Source organism: Arvicanthis niloticus, chromosome X (assembly GCF_011762505.2).
Source record: "Arvicanthis niloticus isolate mArvNil1 chromosome X, mArvNil1.pat.X, whole genome shotgun sequence".
Taxonomy (NCBI): Eukaryota; Metazoa; Chordata; class Mammalia; order Rodentia; family Muridae; genus Arvicanthis; species Arvicanthis niloticus.
In genome coordinates, this window is record NC_047679.1 from 54,078,868 (window position 1) to 54,100,780 (window position 21,913).

Sequence of the window (21,913 nt, forward strand, 5' to 3'; positions counted from 1 at the left end):
CTCAGAGTCCTAGGAACTTGCAAGTCCACTTCTGGCCACGTGGAGTCCATCTTTAGTAAAACAACACGGGACTTTATAACAAGCGGCTTGCTGAAAATGAGTCCCTGGAAACGGTTGCCAGGGCCAAAAAACTGCAATTCCCAGAAGTCATTTGGGAAGCTTTGTTAACAAGCAGCTGGCCAATGCGCTACTGCTTCCTGTGTCGTGAGAGCTTTAGGGCTCGTGTTTACCGTGTTTACCTTTGACTTTGGTAGAAATTCTTCCGGGTTTCTTTCTTTCCACAAGATGGCAGCGTCTGAAGACGAGTTGTTTCTGCCGCGGCTTCCGGAGCTGTTAGAAACCAGCAAGAAACTTCTGGAGGACGTGGAAGTAGCAACTGAACCCACCGGCTCCCGAACAATCCAGGATAAGGTGTCCAAAGGACTAGAACTCCTTGAGAAGGCCGCTGGAATGTTATCGCAGCTTGATTTGTTCAGGTATGGGGGAGAGGGCAGTAACCGCAGGAACGAACGGTTAGTAAGGGTAGAGCCATTGCACTTGGGTGGAAAGGACCTTTAAGGATAAAACCTCTCGGTTCCTACTTGTTCACCCTGTGTGCATTCTTTCCACTGTCCACTTCTCTTCTGAGATGCTCGATATCCCAGGACAATGCTCCCTCGTGTGCGGCTGACTGATTGGTCCTTGGGTATGCAAGCTCAGCCACTTTCTTTTAATCTGGCCAATGTCTTTGTACCACTCTCTCCCAGCCCTGTTCTTCCCTAGAAGCAAGGGCCACAGTTTAATGCTCAACCAGGCTTCACGGCCTCCTCTTTGCTCTTTCCAGCCGAAATGAAGATTTGGAAGAGATTGCTTCCACCGACCTGAAGTACCTGATGGTGCCAGCGCTGCAAGGAGCTCTCACCATGAAACAAGTCAACCCAGCAAGCGTCTAGATCATTTGCAGCGGGCTCGAGAACACTTCATAAATTTCTTAACTCAGTGTCATTGCTATCATGTGGCAGAGTTTCAGCTACCCCAAACCAAGAATAACTCAGCTGAAAATAATACTGCTAGCTCCTCCATGGCCTATCCAAATCTCGTTGCTATGGCATCTCAAAGACAGGCTAAAATAGAGAGGTGGGTCAATGGTTGTAATTTGAGGGCTGTAGTTGGGTGCGTGTGTGTGTGTGTGTGTGTGTGTGTATGTGTGTGTATGTGTGTGTACTACAGAATAGTGTGTATTATTTTCTTGGTTCTTAATGAACATAGACCCTGGTGAAAGCAAACTTTCCTGAATCCTTACAAGCCTTTGCCATTGTTGAGGGGGTTGTAATAAAGCTTCAGGACCCCCCTCAATCCCTGAATACATACCTTGTGGTTGTCACTAGTAGCAATGTTGATACCCTAACCAGGAAAAAAGTATATCATAACTTTTTTCCGTATCACTGCATATTGCTGTTTGTATGGGGAAAATATTTCAAAAGTATACAACATTTTGAACTATTGACTGAGCAATTCTGTTCAGAAGGTGTACGGGCTGGATAGATAGCATCCTGAATTAATCATAGCCCTGGTACAGCATCATGTAACCCTGATTAAAAGAAAATCCAATGAATGCTCAGTGTCTTAAGAACAAAGTTAGGCACTGGGGATATAAACTGGTTGGGTGTTTGTATGAATGTGGGTGATCATTGTGCTCTGTGGAGAAAAGTAGTGTAGAAACAGCATGACAGTGTAAAATGTGGTGAAGGGAGATGTGTGGGGTACTGTGGAAGCCGTCTGGGGAACCCACAGGCAGAGAGGAGACAGGTGAGAAGACTAGGCTTCTCGGGAAAGGGGAGTCCTGTTCTGAGGTGTTTAAGAGGACTAGGAATGTGAGGCTGAGGAAGAAGAGAGGATGGCATTGGCCCATCAGATCAATAGCATTAGTAAAGCCACAGAAGCATTAAATAAACAGCTGGAATGCAGCTGTGTGGGCACAGAACAGTACCCCCTCAATAAGGCTATAGCCAAAATAAATAAGCAATAAAATAAGGCTAGAGCCAAACGGTGGAAGGAGGCAGAAGGACTAATGAGGAAGAGAGAACTGAGAATGGGAGGAAGGTAAGGAGCAAGCTTGAGAAAGTGTTCAAATCCTAGGCCCATTGTTAGGTACTCTGTGATTTGGGGTAGATTACTGAATTCCCCCAGATGTAAAATGGAGACAGTAAGTACTCCTTCATAGAGTGTTTTATGGAAGATTAGCAGAGAAATACATATAAAACAGCACAGCTCAGTCAAGGTCAAGTGTAGTTATATATCTGGCTAAAAGTAAGATTGGACAAGTAGAGCTCTGGGTTTGAGTTTCAGCTTTCCTTGTAAGGCATTGGACTTTGGGTAAGTTATTTGACCTATCTAAGCCTCAGGTTCATTCTTAGGTGAAATTAAATAACAGTGGTATCTACTTGATATGGTTAGGAAGCATAAATTGGCCCAGCACCCATGACTAAATAGCACAAAATTGGGTTCTAGAGAAACAAAAGGACAAGGAGATGGGAGGGGTCAGTTTGATCTGGAAGGAGTTGTGGGTGAATATGACTAGAACACTCACTGTACACAGTGTGTATGAAATTCTGAAATAATTAATAAAAATATTTTTTAAATTAATGTAATAAAATGCTGTTATATTTTAAAATAAACATAAATTGGAATAGGGGAGAGCACAAATTCAGTACTGAGACATGTTGAACTTGAAGTAACCTACAAAATACCAAGGTAGAGATGTCTGATACCCTAAAACTCAGAGGTAAGACTTGGACTCTAGAGATTTGAGAATTAGTTTATTCAACAAATAACTACTAAGCCCTTCATGAATGCTAGGAACTGGTCTAGATGTTAAAAAAAACTAGCCAAGGTCAGTATTCTCATGAAGCTTTGATTCTGATAGATAGAGACAGTAACCTGGTGAATAAGTTCAACCTAGCATATACAAGGCACCAAGTCTGAGTCATAGTGTATGTGCATATACACAGAGCAAGCAGAAGAGAAAGGGGACGTTTCCAATGTTTCAAGTTCAGGTGCTTAGGGTATGAAGAATAAGAAAACGTAGTTAGGAACTGTGAGTCACAGTGAACGATCTTTAAAGACATAGGCTAGGATAATAGCAAATGGATTCCAGAATCCTCTCTCTAAAACTGAACTGCCCATAGGCATAGATCAAAATCTAAGATAGTGACTAGTGTCTACAAGACTGTAGATGGCTTGAGATACAGAGAAAGATAAGGAAGCAACAACATCTGGTTGGAGAAGTGAGAAAAAGTTTTCAGAACACAATGGCCTGTGAGATAAGTCTCGAAAGACAACTAAAATTAGAAACTTGATTTCCTGGATATGAAAGTTATAATATTCATTGTTGAAAATTTGCAAGACAAGAATATTATATTTTTAAATCAAAAATAAGCCTTAACTAGTATTCATTGTTGTCATTGTTAACTTTCTGCTATGTTTTCTTTCAGATATACAATTATTTTAGTTAATAAATTACAAAGAATACTGTAATACAGTTTTATCCTGTTTTTAAAAACTAGTATTGTGAGCATTTCCCCTGTCATTTGAAACCATATTTGATGGTTTTTTAATACTCCGTTCTATAGTTGTACCATAATCATTTAAACTGTTACTGTCAAGTATTTAGATCCAGTTTTGTTTGCTTGCATTTTGGGGTGGGATTTTGTTTGCTTGCTTGCTTTTTTTTGCTTGGGGTGTATATGCAATTCTGAGTAATACTATGAACGACCATTTGTACTGCTTTTATTACTGTTTTTTGGCCTAGATCCTCTTTGAATATTTTAAGACTCTTGAGGGATGACAACAATATTGCCATCCATAAGAACAAAGTCTTAAAATATTTCCCCCTTTATACTCCCTGAGTGTCAACACTAGCAAATCCCATTAGTCAAACAGGAAAAGGTGTCTAACTTTGATTTCCATTTCTTTGGCCTGTAATCTTGATCTTTGAACTGTTTTTTAAACCTATGTGACAGGTGAGTTGTCAACACTACCTCTATACTAACACTCCTGGACTCATGTTACTATCCTATAATTCTGACTGTGATTCTAACACTGCTTATGGGTATTTCACAGATACTAGCTTTTTTCCTATTTCTTCCTTTTCTGTTGTAGTGCTGGGATTGATTCCAGGGCCACATGCATACTAGGAAAGCACTCTGCATCTCTAGCTCAAAATCATGGCTTTTTACTCCCGAGTGTGTCCACATACCCAGGTCTTCACTGTTTTAGTAAGTGCACTGCCATTCACCTGGAGATGTAAGCAGGAAACTATTAGGTAGATTTAACATGTACCTTTTTCTAAATTTTGTACTCTAGTTCATCCCCCAGGCCTGTCAATTCTAACAACAAATGCTATCTTATATCCCTGTTACCATCTATCTCCACTAGCACACTTAGGTCTAAGCCATCAGTACCACCCAACCTCAGGTAGCCAAGGCCCTGTATAATGTGGTGTCTGTTTCTCCAGTTTCATCACATGCTCATCAGACCCTATCTACATTGGTTCCCTTCTGGTTCTTTGAATAGACCAGTTCCTTCCTCCTTTGTATGTGCTGTTCTCTTTGTAGTCAGTTTTCTTCATATGGCTAATTCTTCATTGTATAGGTCTCAGCTTAAATGTTATTCTTTAGAGATCCATTTCCACACTAGTCTCTTTAAGTAATTAACATCTGTCATTCCCTCCACGTTTGTTTGCTTCATGGCATGGAGCTATTGTGCCGCTACGTCATGTGTTCATCTCAGGTATGTCTCTTTCCTACTAGAACATGTGCTTTATAAGGGTAGGAGTCATTTCTCTCTTGTTCACTGTGGTATGCCTAGCACAGGGCCTGGCGTGTCCAAAGTGCTCCAACAATGTTTACTGTTGACAAATAGGAGAAACAACGCAATAATATCCCGAACAGACGTAGATATGAGTATGTACAGGGAATAGATAATAGCCTGGTCCAACAGACGCACTAGGAGTAGTATGAACAGAAGTCTACATGAAGGGCCGTGTACAGAATACTGAACAGAAACAGTGGGGCCACAGGCTAACAGTGGTCCAACTAGAATGCAACGATAAGAGGGAAGTTACAGCCATCCCAGATGCTGCTTTTATAAGAAGCATTTACATGACTAGAAAAATTGTTCAGAGCAAATTTGGTAGCTAAATGATAGAGTGCTTACCTTGAGTGCTTGAGGGCCTGGGCTCAATCTCCCATACCGCAAACAAACACCCCTCCCAAAATTATTCAGACTCTTGTTTTCTGTAACTCCTCCTATTCGTGACTCTAGATAATAAGACTGTCCTAAATAAAACACCTAAATGGTATGTCTTCACTCATATCTGCTTCCCTGTGCATATTCTCTTAATCATCTTTGAGGACTAAGTATCAGTGTGTTTGAGTCATAGCACCTCCATTCTTTTAACAGAAATGAAGGTAGAAGCTGGGTAAGTAATAAGACATAGTGGATTTAGGTTCTCAAGTGACAACTAGATAGCCGCTTCCATAGACAAATGAAAATGTACAACTAAAACTTTGTGACTAATGCAAAACATTTAGTATCTCTCTACTTTGGTGAATATAGATGTGTCTTCCAATGGGGAAAAGCATACAGGGGGAAAGATAGGAATTCAGAGTTGGGGCAAATTAGGAAAAGAGAAGAAAATACCAATCAGAAGAAACCCAACAAAGTACAAATAGAGAAATTTACAGAAGCAAAATATTTTACTCATTCTGAGGCTACTCCCTACATTCCCCCTATACACACAGACATACACATACACACTCTTTAACACATACTTTAATTCATGATATTTAGCATAGTATAACTTTCAGTTTCTAGACTTGGGACTTCTTGAGGTCAGAGGCCTTGACTAGTAGTTTATTAATATTCCAGTTGTATCTCATGGTACTCATCCCACTATTGGACCATAGTTAAAGCTTGGAGGTATCTGGAGAGATAGGGTAGTACTCCAAAAGATGGAAACAACATAGCATTGCAAACATTGATTCTTTAGAATCAGACCATTTTGGGGTGACTGACTTCTGCCACTTAATAGATGGGGCATGATCGTCCCCATTGCCTCCCTAAACTCAGTTTTCTCATCTGCTATCAATGTTTATATTGCTCTTTACAAAGAATTTTATTGTGCATTTTTCCATTTGATCCTGTAACAACCCCCCATGAAGTAGATCTACATTATAAAGCTATGAGAATGTGCTTTTCACATTGACTTGACCAAAACTACATAGCTAGTAAATGGTCAGCCTAGAATTGAACCTGTTCCTTCTAATGCATAGACAAGTAGTCACTAGACAGGGTACAAAGTGCATTCCAGAAAGGTGATTCTGGGCCAGGGGAGAAAACTAGAGTGGACATTTACAGCTAAGAGAAATGAAGGCAGCTAACTGACAGTGATGCCTGAGAGATGTGGATAGGGACAAGACTGATAGAAAGCAGGATGAAATAAATGATGATGGGGAAGAGTGAAGCAGAGATTTGAAGATTGAGGGAAATTTAGTGTTACAACTGCCTGGCCATCAGGCAAGCATGATTCTGGTATGCAATCTGCATAAAAGATAACCATGTCTGTTAATAGGCATTTGTGGTTGGCCCAGTTGATACAAATTTGTAATTCCCTAGTGCTCTGTAACTACTTGGAAACAGCACAAGGAAACTCCCCAGTCAGAGCTAAGGAATTCTAAGGCAGTAGTTGGTCCACCCTGCAGAGCCTAGAACACTGATGTAGCTTAGACAGTGGTTGTCAGTCTATCCTTCAGAGCCTTATGGTCCTACCAGTGTCTGAGTAATGTTGGGAGCCTTCCTCTAATTTTGCCAAGGCACATTTTTACCTATATCTTACTTACTAGGGTCCTATTTATTCAAATTCTCATGTGAACAAGGTTCCTTTTCTAAGAGAAAAAAAATTGTGTGGTTTTGGTTTGGGGGCGGTTTTTGTTTTGTTTTGTTTTGTTTTGTTGTTGCTTTTTAAAGCCACTGGCCTGAAAGAACAGGTACTGAAGAGCCAGGAGTCTAAAGGATGAAAAATAGCTAAGTCACAGAAGCAAGGAAATAGAAAAGAAGGAATGGAGCAGAGAATCCCTGATTTGAATGATCATGGAGAAAGAGAAAAGCCAAACAACTTTACTTAGAGGACCACTAGACTCACCCAGAATTCACCCTGGAGTATATAATTTCTAGGACTCTTGTAGTTGTTTTCTTATGACATAGGCATTTCCATGGAAGAGGATGAGTAGCCACTTGTGGAACATTAAATTAAACATGCTCAGGTAATGTTTGTAGTAGCACTCCTGAGCTAGGAATTGACCTTTGTAGTCTTTTACCCAGAAGCCCATATAACAGTGATACCATAACAACTTGTAACATACAAGATACTTTCTAGTTGGGTTAAAGAAGAGCTTAAACATTTTTTATAACAGTGTCTACAATGCAGTGGTCCTTAACTTTGGATAAAACCTCTTCTTGGCAAAATAATCTGGAAAAGGAAAGCAAGAGGGTGGGGAAATAAGAGGAAGAAGGCATGTATGCAGAGGAAGGAAAGAAGAGAATGTATTCACTTAGAGTACTGTATAAGCTTTGAGGAGCACCCCACATACACACACACCTTAAACTCTCCATTGACTTGAAGCTAAGACCTTGTCTAGGTACCCCTGCAGAAGAGCATCCTGTTCTGGAAGTGCAGAATGGAGCTTCCAGGCAGAGGGATTTTGATATCTTGGCAACCATGGCATTTTGACTTGGCTCCTGTTTGTTGCAAGCCTTTATATCCAGCACATAGCCTGTTTTGTGTTTTAAATGCATTTGTCTCTTGCCATGTGCACTGCTATCTCCCTATTTCTTATGGTCATCATTACCTAAAGTTATGTTGGTATCTTACTTCCCTTTCCTGCTTTTAATTATTCTAGACACTCCTCCATTCACATCTGCTTTTCCCTCTTAAATTACTCTTCTGAATTTCAGGATGACTTCCCACCTTCTTTTCTTGATGGCTTTGCTCAGGCTATCTCTTCAGAAGGGTTGCTTCTGCTCACTTTATATATACTAACACCTATTTCCGCACCATTATTCTGTCCAATCACCTTGCTTTTTACTGCCTCATAGCGTGTATCCTCATCCAAGTTATCATCTATTCCTTTTGATTTGTCTTCCTCTGCTAGAATGAAAGCTGCTTGAAAGCAAGGGCTGTCCTTTATAAACTATCTCTAGCACTAAAAGTGCTTGTCACACTCGATATAATTGACAGATGGATGATAGATAATGTACTAGAATGCATCCTGGAAATGGCAGCTGAGGTCATTGAATCCTAAAACTAGAGAGAGATGAGTCAGAAGATCTACCTCAGGAATGTTTTGCATGAAAGAAAAAAAGATAACCAGCTTTTCAGCAGTTCCCTAAGGAAGTCCTGACATCGGTGGCAGGTAAACAGTGACTGATTAAGATTTTGGCATTTCTTGAAGATGCAGTTTCAAAGTGGAGGATTTACAGGAAACACTGAGCATCCAGCAGAGTGAAGACTGATCTAGCCAAATGACTAAAGCGCCTCATCCTCGATGATAGGTCTTACTGAGATCAAGATATGCCTAGGCCCTGTCTTGTTTTTTGTAGTCTAGGGATTGGCTCTGGCTTATAGAACCCATTCTTAGATCATAGACTCTACTTCCAAGGTAGGAATTGGCATACATACTGCCTGGTCATCTGCAAAGGTAGACCTTACTATAGCCTTTTAAAGAAATCTGTATTTTAAAGTTCATGGGTAATGCTTTTCTGTGGAACAGATACAAGCAGAAGAAGGAGATGGAGCATAGGTTGTCTGCACTGAAATCTGCTGTGGAAAGTGGTCAAGCAGATGAGGAGCGTGTTCGTGAATATTACCTCCTTCACCTACGGAGGTGGATTGGTATCAGCTTAGAAGAGGTTGAGAGCATTGACCAGGAAATAAAGATCCTGAAAGAAAAAGATTCTCCAAGAGAGGTAAGCCTTGTTCTTGACCACATAGCAATGGAAGCTGCCACCAGAACTTTGAACATTCTGCAGGAGAAAAATCAAATGAAAATCCTTAGCTGGATGTAGTGATGACAATTCCTGCTACTCAGGAGGCTGAGGCAGAAGGATCACAAGTTAAAGGTCTGTCTGAGACACAAAACCAAAGATCTCTGAACAAAAATTATAAAACACTAGAAAAGAAGCTCAGTGATGGACAACTTGTCCAGCATGGATAGAGCCCTCGTTTAATCATCAGCACTACAAAAATTAAGCCTTTGTCAATCTCCATAAAAGCACTATTCACATTACGATAAGTGGAAAAAGGCTGATGGTGTGTCAGAGTCACTTTCTGATACAGCAGCCTTCCCTGATATTCTCTAATCTGAGGCACTTAGTTGTGACTGGATGGTATTGAGAAATGCTTTTTTTCCCTAAAACCTGAGTTGGTTTTGGCTGTGAAAAGAAGGCAAAGAGAGGGAAGAGGGCCCTTATAATCTACTTAATTGTAGAAAAGGGAAAGAACAGAATTAGAATAGGTAAGAAAAGCAGAACTGTGGGGAGTGGGGGTGAGAGAGAGAGACAGAGAGACAGAGAGACAGACAAGGAAGATAAGGCAAAAGAGCAGGGAGTGAATCTGGGCTGGGGAACGACTTAGAGCTTAGGCTTACCCAGTTGATCACCCAGGTAGCAGACACTGAAGCAGGGACATCCTTATATATAGAATGCCCAGAAGGCTACATTTTAAAACAATCTTGTAGAAGAGCTTTTGAGTGTCTTTAAACATCCTAACCCTGTTCTGGAGCTTCTTCAAAAGAGTATGTGCCTTGTAGCCACTTGCTCTTTGGTGCAGGACCCAACATGAATTGGCTTGTGAGCAAGCTGATGCTGCCACCATAATTGATCCAAGTCCTCAGCACAGCTGCTCTTTCATTTGGCCTGTCCTAAGGAGCCTGGGAGCTCTTATCTGGGGAAAATAGCAACCTGGTCTTTCCTGTTAAAGAACCAAAGAATGGACTACTACTCTTCCATGGTCATAAGGCCCCTTGAACATTTTTCCAGATGAATGGTTTTCTGGCATTTTGAGGTTAGACCTTTCCTGAGTCCTTTCCTGTCCCTGCTTTGCTAGGTGTCCGTAGTTTTGTTATGTTTTGTTTTCTCATGTGGGATTGAGATGGAAGTGATGCTGTGATAATGAAATGAGCACTTTCTGTTTAACTATACTTTGCTCCAGCGTGCCTAGATAGCTTTCTGTAAAAACCACTGGTCTGTCCTCCCTCCCTTTACAGACAGACATCAATTTCTAAAATACCCTAGAGGTTCTTGAAAATTAACAGCATAATTAGACTGAAAAGAACTTTGGGGAGAAAGCTCTTAATTCTTTTCTGCAGAAGGAAAGTGTTTCAGATTGAGCTCCCGGGGTTATGTGGAACATGGCAGGAGGCTTTAGAATTCCCTTCTTTAGATGGGGTGATTTTGAAACCAAACAGTTTTTTCTTTGTGGTAAGAAGTTTCCTGAGAGTTCCTGCTCTCTCTCTCTCTCTCTCTCTCTCTCTCTCTCTCTCTCTCTCTCTCTCTCTCTCTCTGTCTCTCTCTCTCTCTCTCTCATTTTAGCAAAGTACCTAAAATCCCTCAAAACTGATAGATGTGTCATCAAGATGGCTATGACCCAAGTCTGTTCCCCAAAAACCACATGATGGAAAACAAGAACTGACTCCTGCAAATTGTCCTCTGATCTTCACACCTAAATCTCCCCAACAAGAAATAAATGTAAAACAGAAAGCAAAAGGCTTTACCACTGATAATAGAAAGGGAGGGAATTTGGAACCCAGAGCTTTTTCCACACCAGAAGACTTGAAAGCCTGGGTGATAGAATGGGGTAAAACTGGCAAATGCACCTCTAAAATTAACTTTCTTTTTAGGAATCAGCTTGTCACTCATCTCTTCCAGAGAAGCCTCCAATGAAACCCTTCATCCTCACTCGGAACAAGGCTCAAGCCAAGTAGGTAGTACTACGGTCTGACCTGCCTCCGCAGCCTCACTTTCAATGGTTCCATGCAATACTTGAGTAAAATACAAAATTCACGCTTTTGCAAAGTCATGGCTTCAGCTATGAATGGCTCTTTAAGCAGAGAGACTAACGCTTTCCTGATAGTTACTTCATGTCTCCTCAAAAATTCCCTTCACATCAAACTTGAAACTAAGCAGATAACACAGAAAGAAATCAGTGAATCAGATACAGAATTGCATGCTTTATATATGGTTTTTCCTCCTATTGTTGATACTCTTCTTGCCTTCACGAGCAGTTCTCAGAAGGATGTATCTGCCTACATGTGATTTAATTCTAAGGTTTTGATGCTATTCCACAGGCTCACAGGAAAGTATTCTCCATGTTTCAGAACCACCAAGTATTCATTGCCAGTTCAGTGTCGTGGTAGAGTGCTGGCCCTTGGGATTAGTTAGTTATTGGGAGATGACCCTGGGCTCTTGACTTTGATGCTTCCTCCTGGATGCCTCCTTTTCTGCATTACTGAAGAAGTTTGTACAAGTCCTCAAAAGATTGCCATGTAGGGCAATGAGACATGCCTCATCATTAAAGAGAAAAGAGACTGTCCAATATTGCTCCATTTGTTTAGTTCTCTAAATAAAATGTGATTTTTGCAGAGTATTTGGAACTGGTTATCCAAGCCTGGCAACTATGACGGTGAGTGACTGGTATGAACAACATCAGAAATACGGAGCATTACCAGATCGGGGAATAGCCAAGCCGACATCAGGTATGAAGGGGCGGGGTGTATATACTGCTAGTTCCTTTTGCCTTCACAATTAAAACTCTGAGCCAACAGTCTGACAAAAGTCACCCCATCAGTGCCATTTACCATTAAGGCAAATAGCAGCTGCTTCAGAGCAGTGTCAGGTTTGGATCTCTCCAATTATGTCATGAAAACTGCAGCCAGATAGCAAAATCAAACCCCACTTGTGATGATGACAGCAGATTGTATCATGCTGGTCTCTGGACAGTGAAAAAAAGAGGTGACCTCATATACAAACACAGATAAATAATTTTTAAAGATTTGGTTTTTACTTGTGTCTCTGTGGGGACATGTACTTTCCATGCAATCATGAGTTTAATTCCCAGAAGTCAGGTTTTATAAAAAGCCAGGTATAGTGGTACACATACCCTGTAATTCCAGTGCTGGGGAGACAAAGACAGGAGGATCCCTAAAGCTCACTGCTGACCCAGGCTAGACAAATTAGTAAATTCCATGTTAACTAAGGGAGTTTGAAAAGTGTAAGTTAGAGACCAATTCAGGAAGATTGTCAGTGTTAACCTCTGATCTCTGCACACAGACAAATATACTCGTCATGCAGGAAAATGAAAGTATACAGAAATAAAGTACACAGACAGCAAAGACAGGAATTCTTGTTGATGTCCCATTAGAAACAGTAGGAGCCAGAGACAGCCAAGTGTATTAAAGTCCTGAGGGAAGGCAGGGAAATTGTCTCCCTATTAAATGAAATGAAGACATGACCAGTCCAAATTATGGTTGAGAAGAAGGTTTTTATTGTAGATCTGAGATATACTGAGATATGTAGATAATGAAGGATGCCAGAGGCATCTGGAATAGTCTACAGCAGGGAGAAAGAGTAGTAGATTAAACATAACCAGCAACCTGAACTAGGCCATGAGAAGAGACAGAGATCTTCACACACATATATACACACACACACACACACACATATGTACACACACACACACACACACACACACACACACATAGAATAAGATAAACCATAGACTGATACCAAATACTTTAAAAGATATATCTGATAAGTGACTGTAGTCTAAAAAGTATTCTCTTAAGATTCAATAAGAAAATGAACAGCCAGATGACATAACATAAACCAAAAATATCTTAATTAGACATTTCACTATGTAAAATATGAGATGCCCCACATCATGTCATTAGAATAATATAAATTAAAACAATGAGATGACACCACTCATCTAGTGAATGGCCAAATCCAGAACACCTTAAATGTAAGTGGAACAGACTTTCAAATGAGAAATAAAAAATTAATAATCTTCATACAACTATTAATAGGAAATACTATTAATAGGAAATTAATACATTGATACTATTAGTAGGAAATTATGTATCTTAAAATATAAAAAATTATATATCGATTATCAAAAGTGACATAAAGTCTAAAACTCTGTAACATATTTTCAGTAGCTATGTTGATATTAGATGAAGGGTGGTTAAAATGATCATTCCATTTGATAAAAGAAAGGGGCAGTTGCCCAAGAGCACACATGAATCGGAACTTTGGAAGTGCCTATTGACAAGCCCCACATTACAGGAAGGCAAAAACAATTAAATGGAGAAATAGACAAACCTTTAATCGTAGTTGGTGTCATATTTTGGATTCTATGTGTCAGAAGCATGATCCCCGGTGCAGCAGATAGGGCTTTGGGAAGTGAATGGACCCTGGGGTCTTTGACTGCATCCGTTGGACTGATTAGTCAATAGCCCATGATTTGATAGGCTATTGGTAAAGAGTTTCTAAGGAAGTAGCATCAATCCTGTATCCCTAATACAAACATATGAGAGCATGTATGTCACGATAAAGGGATAAAGGCACAGACCTTTGCTTCAGCCACTGAAAAGACTAGAAACAAGGAGTAGCCTAGTAATGAGGATACCCACTAGCCTAAATTGTGGCATTGAAATACCATTCCCAGGCTGGCCTGTAATTCTGGCACTTGGGGGCAAGGGTAAAGCAATGCAAGGTCAAAGCCAGCCTGGTCTACACAGTGAGATGCTGTCAAAAACAAGAGAAAAGGAAAAAACATTCTATCAAGACAGAGCAGACTATCTTAGAGAAAGAGCCTTTCTAACTCTGCAGGGAAATAGTCTTAGCTCATGTGTTGAGAAAGACTGGGAAACTTTCATTTTCACTAGCCAGTTTAGCTTCACAAGGGATAACTGGAGATCAGGAATGGAGTTTAGAGGGAAAAGTTTCAGCTTAGTATGTATAGTACCTTCTTATTTACCCCCAGCCCCAGGGCCACAAGAAGAAAATGGAGTATTCGGATACAGCTCAGTTAAGAAAGCACCTGCTCAGTGTTTATGAAGCTTTGGGTTCATTCTCCTGTACTCCCCCCCGCAAAAAAAAGTCAAGTATACATAGCATAAGTACATTTGACAACCAAACCTTTCTTTATCAGCGTTTATACTGAATTCAAAATTGGCACAGAAAAATGGTACAAACTTAAGAATATCATGCAATGTTTCAGTATACGTATATATTGTATAATGTTTTCAAATCAGGATAAACATAGCTGTCCCCACAAACATCATTTCACTTAATTAAAAAAAATAAGAATAGATGTATCATATGATCTAGCAGTCCCACCACTGGGCAGATATCCAAAAGAAAACATTCAAAATTCTTCTAGCTTTTCCCCTCCCTTTTCGTGGCCATAGGGATGGAACTTGGACTTCACACTTGCTAGGTAACCACTCTACACTGAGCTTAACTTCCAGGCCTCCTCTAGCTTTTATTAGTATATTATCATGATTTAAGGTTACTATTCTGTGCAGTAGAATACCAGAATTTTCCTCCAGCTTAACTTGGTACCCACTGACCATCCTTTTACCCATCCCTTCCTCTCCCATACTCTTTCCAGCCTCTGGTAACCACTATGTTACTCTCAACTTCTGTGCTGTCAGCCTCTTCTTAGATCCTATGTCTAAGTAAGATCATGAGGTACTCTCCTTTCTGTGCCTCGTTTATTTCACTTAATGCTCTTCAGTTGCATCCATATCACCTCAAATGACAAGATGCTCATTCTTTTTAAGTCTCTGCATAGTATTCCTTTATGTATTTATAACACATTGTCTTTATCCACTCTTCAGAAGATAGACACTTAGGTTGATTTCATTTCTTTATACTGTGAGTGAGCATGAGAGTGCAAAAGTCTCCTTGACAGACTAATGTCATTTCTTTTGGATATTTGCCCCGTAGCAGGATTGCTAGATCATATGGTACTTCTGCTTTTACTTCTTAAGTAACTTCTCTACTGTTTTTCACAGTGACTATACTAGTTTATAACCCTGCCAACAGTGTACAAGGTTTCTTTTTACTCAAATTGTTTCTAGAACCTAGTTTTTCCCTTTTTCGTAATAAGCATTCTAACTGAAGGTTTGTACTTTTGGTTGATGTCTCCTTAATAACTAATGATGCTAGCCATTTCTTCATATATTTATTGGTCATTTGTATAGCTTCTGTTGAGAAATGTCTACTTAAGTCTGGTGCCCATTTTTAAATTTGATTATTTGGAGGGTTTGGGTTTTTTTTTTTTGTTTATTTATTTTTTTTTTTTACTATTGAGTTTTCAGGGTGCCTTCTGTACTCTGGATATAAATCCCTAATTAAATATAGACTTTTCTCCAAACCTGTAGGTTATCTCTATAGTATTGGTCATTTCTTTTGCTATATAAAAACTTTTTGGATATAGTTTAAGGCAATCAGATTTGTCTATTTTTGGTTTTGTTTCCAGTGCTTTGGGGGTCTTATCTAAAAAGGCTCAGCTGGTAAAGGCATTTGCCATACAAGACATAAGCTCCTGAGTTCAATCACCAGAACCTACATGGTGGATAGAAAGAAATACCCCCACAGGTTGTTGTTTTGTGGTAAGCCACCCCTCCTCACAAACACACTAAATAAATAAACAAATACAAAAACAAAGCAATCAGTTTGAAAATCTCAGCCTCTTCCAGTGTCTGAAGTGATTTCGCCTATGTTTTCTTCTAGTAATTCATATTTTAAGTCTGATATTTAACTGTTTCTAGTAGATCTTTGTTTGTTTTGGTTTTGGTTTTTCAAGATAGGGTTTCTCTGTGTAGCCCTGGCTGTCCTGGAACTCACTCTGTAGACCAGGCTGGCCTAGTACTCAGAAATCCGCCTGCCTCTGTCTCCCAAGTGCTGGGATTAAAGGTGTGCACTACCACTGCCCGGCCTTGTTTTGTTTTGTTTTTTGCTTTTAGGATCTTGTATTTTATTCTTTCAGACTATGTATCTGTTTTTAGGTCATTACTATGTTGACTTTGGGGTGTGTGTGTGTGTGTGTGTGTGTGTGTGTGTGTGTGTGTATCATATATGGTTATTTGGATGTGCTCCTAAATGGAGGCCAGAGGTTGATATCAGGAATCAAATGTCTTCTTCAATTATTCTCTATTTTTTGAGACAAGAGTCTCTTACTGAACTTTAGCTCATCAATTTGGGTAGGCCGGCTTGCCAGTGAGCACTAGAAATCTGCCTGCCTCCATCCCCCACTCCCCACTCCCAGTGCTGGCAATGCAGTCATGTACTGTTGTGTCAGTGCTGGGGATCCGAACTCATATCATCCTGCATGCTGCTAGCACTTACTAAGCTATCTCCCCAGCCCCAAAGAATCCATATTTTTCTCAGAAAACTTTGTGGGTGTTGTGTTATTGAAAGGTGAACTGAGACAAATGTGAAGAAGTTTAACACAAATTACTGGAAAACTGGAGACCTGCAGTAGTTAAATTCTAAGTCTTGTTAAAAATTTATCAAAAAATGTAAAATTATCAAAAAGCATATAAATCAAGTATCAGAGTGAATGGCTGTCTGTGGTACCATCTCTTTCATTTGATTCTCAGGCATTTTTGACAGTGTAAGAATTCTGTGACATTAACAAATTCAAGAAATAATAAATACATAGAAAGATTATGTGACTGTAATAAAGAAAGTTGGGACTGGCAAGATGTCTTGCAATTAAAAGCACTCACTGCTCTTGAGGAAGACCGAGCAAGGTTCAGGTCCCAGCACCCATGTCTTGTTTCACACCATATTGTAATTCCAGTTCTAGGGGATCTGATTCCCCATTTTGCCCTCTGAGGGCTCCTGTTGATCATAAAACTCTTACAAACATACATATACCTAATTTATTGTAATCTTAAAAAGTGATAAAGCAAATTGGTAATAAAATAAGTTACCTATAATGCCACATCCTTGGAAATTTATAAAGCATGTATTTTTTTAACTTCAGTGATTTTGGATTTCTAGGGGTTTTATTGTTACTTGTGGCAGAGGTAGGGCCTGTTTTTGTTTGTGAGTTTGTTTTAATGAAGGCATTGTTGGCCATTTAGCAAGAGTGCTTTTCCAAACTAGAATCCATTTGTGGAGGACACCTCTATGATCTTGGCTTCTGTGAAAACTCCCAGAGGCGTCTTTAGTTGCTCCCATCTAGCAGCATGTAGTATCCTGTGCAGTGGGCACATCCTCCCCATTTGTGCAGAGCCTAGCTATGCTCTTCTTACTGCCCGTGCTTGCGTTCGGAGCAAAGCCAAGCTCCTAACGTCAATTTGCATTTCCTTGGTTTCATCTCTCCTTTTTCTCATTTTCCTGTTAGCTGATTTCCAAAGAGCAGCTCAGCAGCAGGAAGATCAAGAGCAAAAGGATGAAGAGAATGAGGAGAAAGCCTTGCACAGGATGCGAGAGTGGGATGACTGGAAGGACACCCATCCCAGGGGCTATGGCAACCGACAGAACATGGGCTAGTCGTTCCAGAAGGCCAAAGGACAACGTGGTGCACACCTTCACACCGAGGACAACTTCAGGAGGGTGCAGTGAGGGCAGCCATGCAGAGTCTTGCATTGCATTTGATAGTGTCAGATAATTGCTTGTACCCTAGGTCATGACCAGTGAATTTTTGTTTGGTTTTATTAACCTCATCATGGTGTATTCTGATTTCTTAAGTGGTCAGAAAAGAGCACCAAGAAATGGATCTATATAACCAACGATAGTATAAATTGATTCTCTTAAAAAAATAATAAAATAAGACCCCCTCTATTATGTGGGCCTATGTACAAATGTGGGGTATCGGCTGGTTTTGTTGTCTGTGGGAAGCCCCAGGGTTCAGCTGTGGGTCTGTAAATTCCTGTCATCTACTGTCATTCTGAGCAAGAATTGCCCAGGCTTTCTCCTTCCCACTAGGTGCGTTATGCGCCCTATGAGCAACAGCCATGCTATAAAATAATGTTATAGAAGAAGAAATGACTGAAGAGTTTCAGAAATTAGAGCTGTGGGTGAAGGGACCCTTAAAGAGTTAGTCTCATGAATACATTGACTCATCCAGTAATCTCAGCACTTGGGAGTTAGAAGGAGGCGGCTCAGAAGTTCAAGGCCATCATCCTTAACTACATAATGAGTTTAAGGCCAGCCTCAGCTACATGAAACTCTAAGTAAATAAAAAGCCCCTGTTACAAAAAGTCCTATCTACCTACCTAGTGGCCAAGGGAAATGGGGTCACCAGAGAAGATGCTTTTAAGATGTATCCTTTACCCTCACAGGAACATTAGCCTAAGCCTTAAGGTGAAACACAGCCACCTCCATCCAACACATGGGACGGCATCCTTGTCTATATGGTTCCATGTGGGAATGTATGCCTTTGCTCTTGGCCTGTTTAATACACTCCCGATGATTAGATAAGGAGATGTGGAGAAAAGGGAGGCACCAATGACCCTAAAAGGATCAACTTTCTGGGATAGAGGGGTTGGTACCCTCTAAGAGCAGCCTGTGATCTGCTTAGAGAACATCCTTTTGTTCTGTGGCTCCAGTCCACTTTGGTTTCCTTTGAAGAGGAAGATGACTCAGCCCTCCTATTCTAGCTCCTGCAGTCTAGCTGAGGAAACGGCTTTGCAGAGACTCAATTCCCTCTTGTTTATGGGGTGGGAAGTAGAGGGTTGTCAGGTGCTGAGGAGGAGGTTGTTTCGTGGGTGGTGACAGCAAGAAGGCTACCAATAATATATTTGTATACTGCCTAATAAAGGATCCGTCTCCCCCTCACACAGGCTCCTGAAACTGGTAGAGCATGGGTGAAATTTCCTACTGAGCTAGAAGCAGTGTTCTCAGCTCTCCTCCAGTGGTTGCCAGGCTACTTCTAGCCACAGCTTTTTCCTCTGCCCTTAGAACCCCATCTTGAACTTTATTTACAAACTGGCCAGCTTGGGTTACCCCTTGGTCTGAGTCCTTTTAAGATTGTACTTTCTGCAGTCTCCAACTTCATTAAGCCTCTGTACACATGGAGGCCCAAAAAGCAGACCACACAAAGTGGGTTCTAACCCTGGCTTGGACAAATGGAGTCTGTGTGTTCATGTAGTTAAAAACCCAAAAGTGCCTATGTTCAGTGGATATAGAGAAGTTGTCTCCTAGGTCTGGGATAATTAAGTATAATGTCAGGCAACTGAAAACTAAGGCTTTCATGTTGGTATCAGGTTCGTGACTGATCTGTCTACTAGAAAGGGAAAGGAAATGGGCAAGTAATAGTCCTTTACTATGAGGTACTTTCCCCACTGTTAACACAAAGGCCTCACAGAAGCAGGAATACTGTCCTTGTGCTACACAGTGGATTGGACCAAGCAGAGTTGTTTTCCCAAGCCTACCCTGCACCTCTCAGTTCCTAATCCTTTTAGTCGCATATCTTCAGGCTACTTCTCGGTGGGAGCATCCTTAAAACCCTAAACTAAAACTGCCACTTAAACAGCACTGGAGCTGTACAGGCTCCTTCTCAGTTGACTCAGCAAAGAAAAGGTTCTGCCAGTTTCCCGCCTCTACTCCCTCAGCTAAAGCCAGAGGGAGGTGGTAAGCAACCCATCTTCCTCCATTCTCCTCAGCACTATATGCCTGATGGCTCACTGCTCAGAAACCAAAAAAGCACCACCTCTCTACTCCCACGAGAGCCAGGCTTTCCAGGGTCTCGGAGGCAGCTGCTTTGGGTGTATTCCAGGACCCAGGGCTTCTCTATGCTCTTGACAGTAACAATACTGCTTCTGTGTTCTGCTCAGCATGCACATGTGTATGCGTGTGTGCCTGCGTTTCTGTGCTTATGCACATGCTGCACTGGGGAGGGGGATTGTTTGTTTGTTGACTTTATTCTCACACCTTGTCACGCAAGATATATCTTCATTCTCCAGTGGAGGAAACTGTGTGAGAGAGATGAATCTGTGACTTATCTCTAACACACTGCTAAGCAGAGCATCGATGTGCATAAGGTGAGTGCAAGCATTTGCCTGCTATGGCTGTTACATAGGGGGCAGTTAGATGTGTAAATGGTGGCCCAGTGCACTGTGTACACCAATAATCCCAACATAGAGGAGGGTTTCAGGTTCAAAGCCAGCCTGGACTACACAATAAGTAAGATCTGACTGAAAAAGGAAAGTCCAGTGTGGTACACAAGGATAATGCCAACACTTGGAAGTAGAGGCAGTGGGATCAGGAATTCGAGTTTAGCCTTAGCTAAATAGCCAGTTGAAGATAGCCTAGGCTGTATAACACTGTCAAAAGAAGGATAAAGAGCTACTGAGAAAGAAAGATAAACTGAAGAAGTAAAGGGAATGGATGAGAGGGAATACGGAGGGCACAGTATTAGTCTTAGTATCAGTATTGGGTTTCCAATGGGTACCATCATTGCCAATATTGGAAGCAGGCCTTCTTTTCAGGGCATTCCATATTGGTGTCCTTTGTAATTTTCCAGCTCTCAACATCCTCTTGAGAAAGATGGAGTAGGGAGCTAAAAGAAATTATTTAAAACCTCAGGTAGTGTTCTGGATTAATTTCAGTTCTTGGGATTTTGTCACCTGGAGCAAAATGTTCAGTTTTGACACTTAAAGTGACTTAAAAGGAGGGACTTTGGAAACTAAAATCAGTTCTCTATCATCTGAACTCCCAAAGAGCCTCCTCTGCTTCCTTTTGGCTTCATTCAGGTTAGCTCATAGGCACAATTGGCACTTTGCCACCCATCCCAGTGGGTCATCCTACAGCAATAGTATTGTTACCACGTTCTTGCAAAACAGCACTCGCCAACACCTGCACACTGCTTCCCCGAATTCCTTTCTACCACTGAGCCAAGCTGCACGCAAGCAACCCAGGGGTTTTGTGATACAAGGAGTTGTTTAATTTGTGCTAAAGTCTAGGTTTCACTGTTTCCCAAGCTGCTCTCAGGCTGCTAAAATGGTCCTCCTTGCCTCAGTCTCCAGAGGGCTGGAACGATGGGCACATGCCAGCAGACTCCACCATGTTTTGTGGTTTTTAAAGGGGGAGTTTGAGTCTTGTAGAGATATGCCTGGAAATATGTATAGATGGAATGACATGATTCTTCATTGCTTCAATGTTTTCTCAATCTTCTGCAGATCAGCAGTAGCCAAAAGTTTTGTGGCATGTTAGTGGTGTGAGGTATGTGCGTGGGCAAAACAATAGACAAAGGAAAAGATTCTAGGTAGTAGAGTCTGACAACTAGGTTTCACATATGCAGCTCCAAGTTGCCTTTGGCAGATATATGGAAAAGAATAGTGAACAAAAGCTTGGCTTTCGGATTCTTTGTCCCAAGTGGTAATAAATTTCTCAGTGACAGTAAAACTGAGCAATGTCTTAGTCCAGTACCACTCCAATGTGGTAATAGCAATATTGCTAATAGCTACTGTGTAGTAAGCTCCCACTGTACACCAGGAGCTTTGCACAGAACATTTCTAATCCTTACAACTACCCAAGGTACTTATTACCAAAGCTTGGGTATATTGAAGATAAAATGGAGGCTCACAGAAATGAGTGTCCAAACATCACTTGGCTCTAATGAGCCTGGATTCCAGATGAGCTGACTCCAAAACAGCTGCCATTGGGCTGTACTCTGTCTCCCCAAAGCACCCAGCACCCAGCACTATGAAGACAGAGAATACATCCTGGTAGCAAACTGCCCTCTGTTCATTCAGGGGACACATCTGAGATCTGCTGACTGGGAAATTCCTCTACACACACACACACACACACACACACACACACACACACACACCTCCACTACCTCAGCCTCCTT

At 41.0% G+C, this 21,913-nt stretch overlaps 1 protein-coding gene across 1 annotated transcript; it reads left to right on the top strand.

Moving 5' to 3' along the window:
* The first annotated feature begins 252 nt into the window (after window positions 1-252).
* Window positions 253-17,746, top strand: Igbp1 (immunoglobulin binding protein 1). Its single transcript, XM_034485666.2, is given in 7 exon segments — window positions 253-476; window positions 824-915; window positions 918-1,116; window positions 8,811-9,006; window positions 10,938-11,017; window positions 11,680-11,792; window positions 17,459-17,746. Coding segments are annotated over 7 exon segments (1,020 nt in total). The 5' UTR covers window positions 253-285; the 3' UTR covers window positions 17,608-17,746.
* Window positions 17,747-21,913: the final 4,167 nt, after the last annotated feature.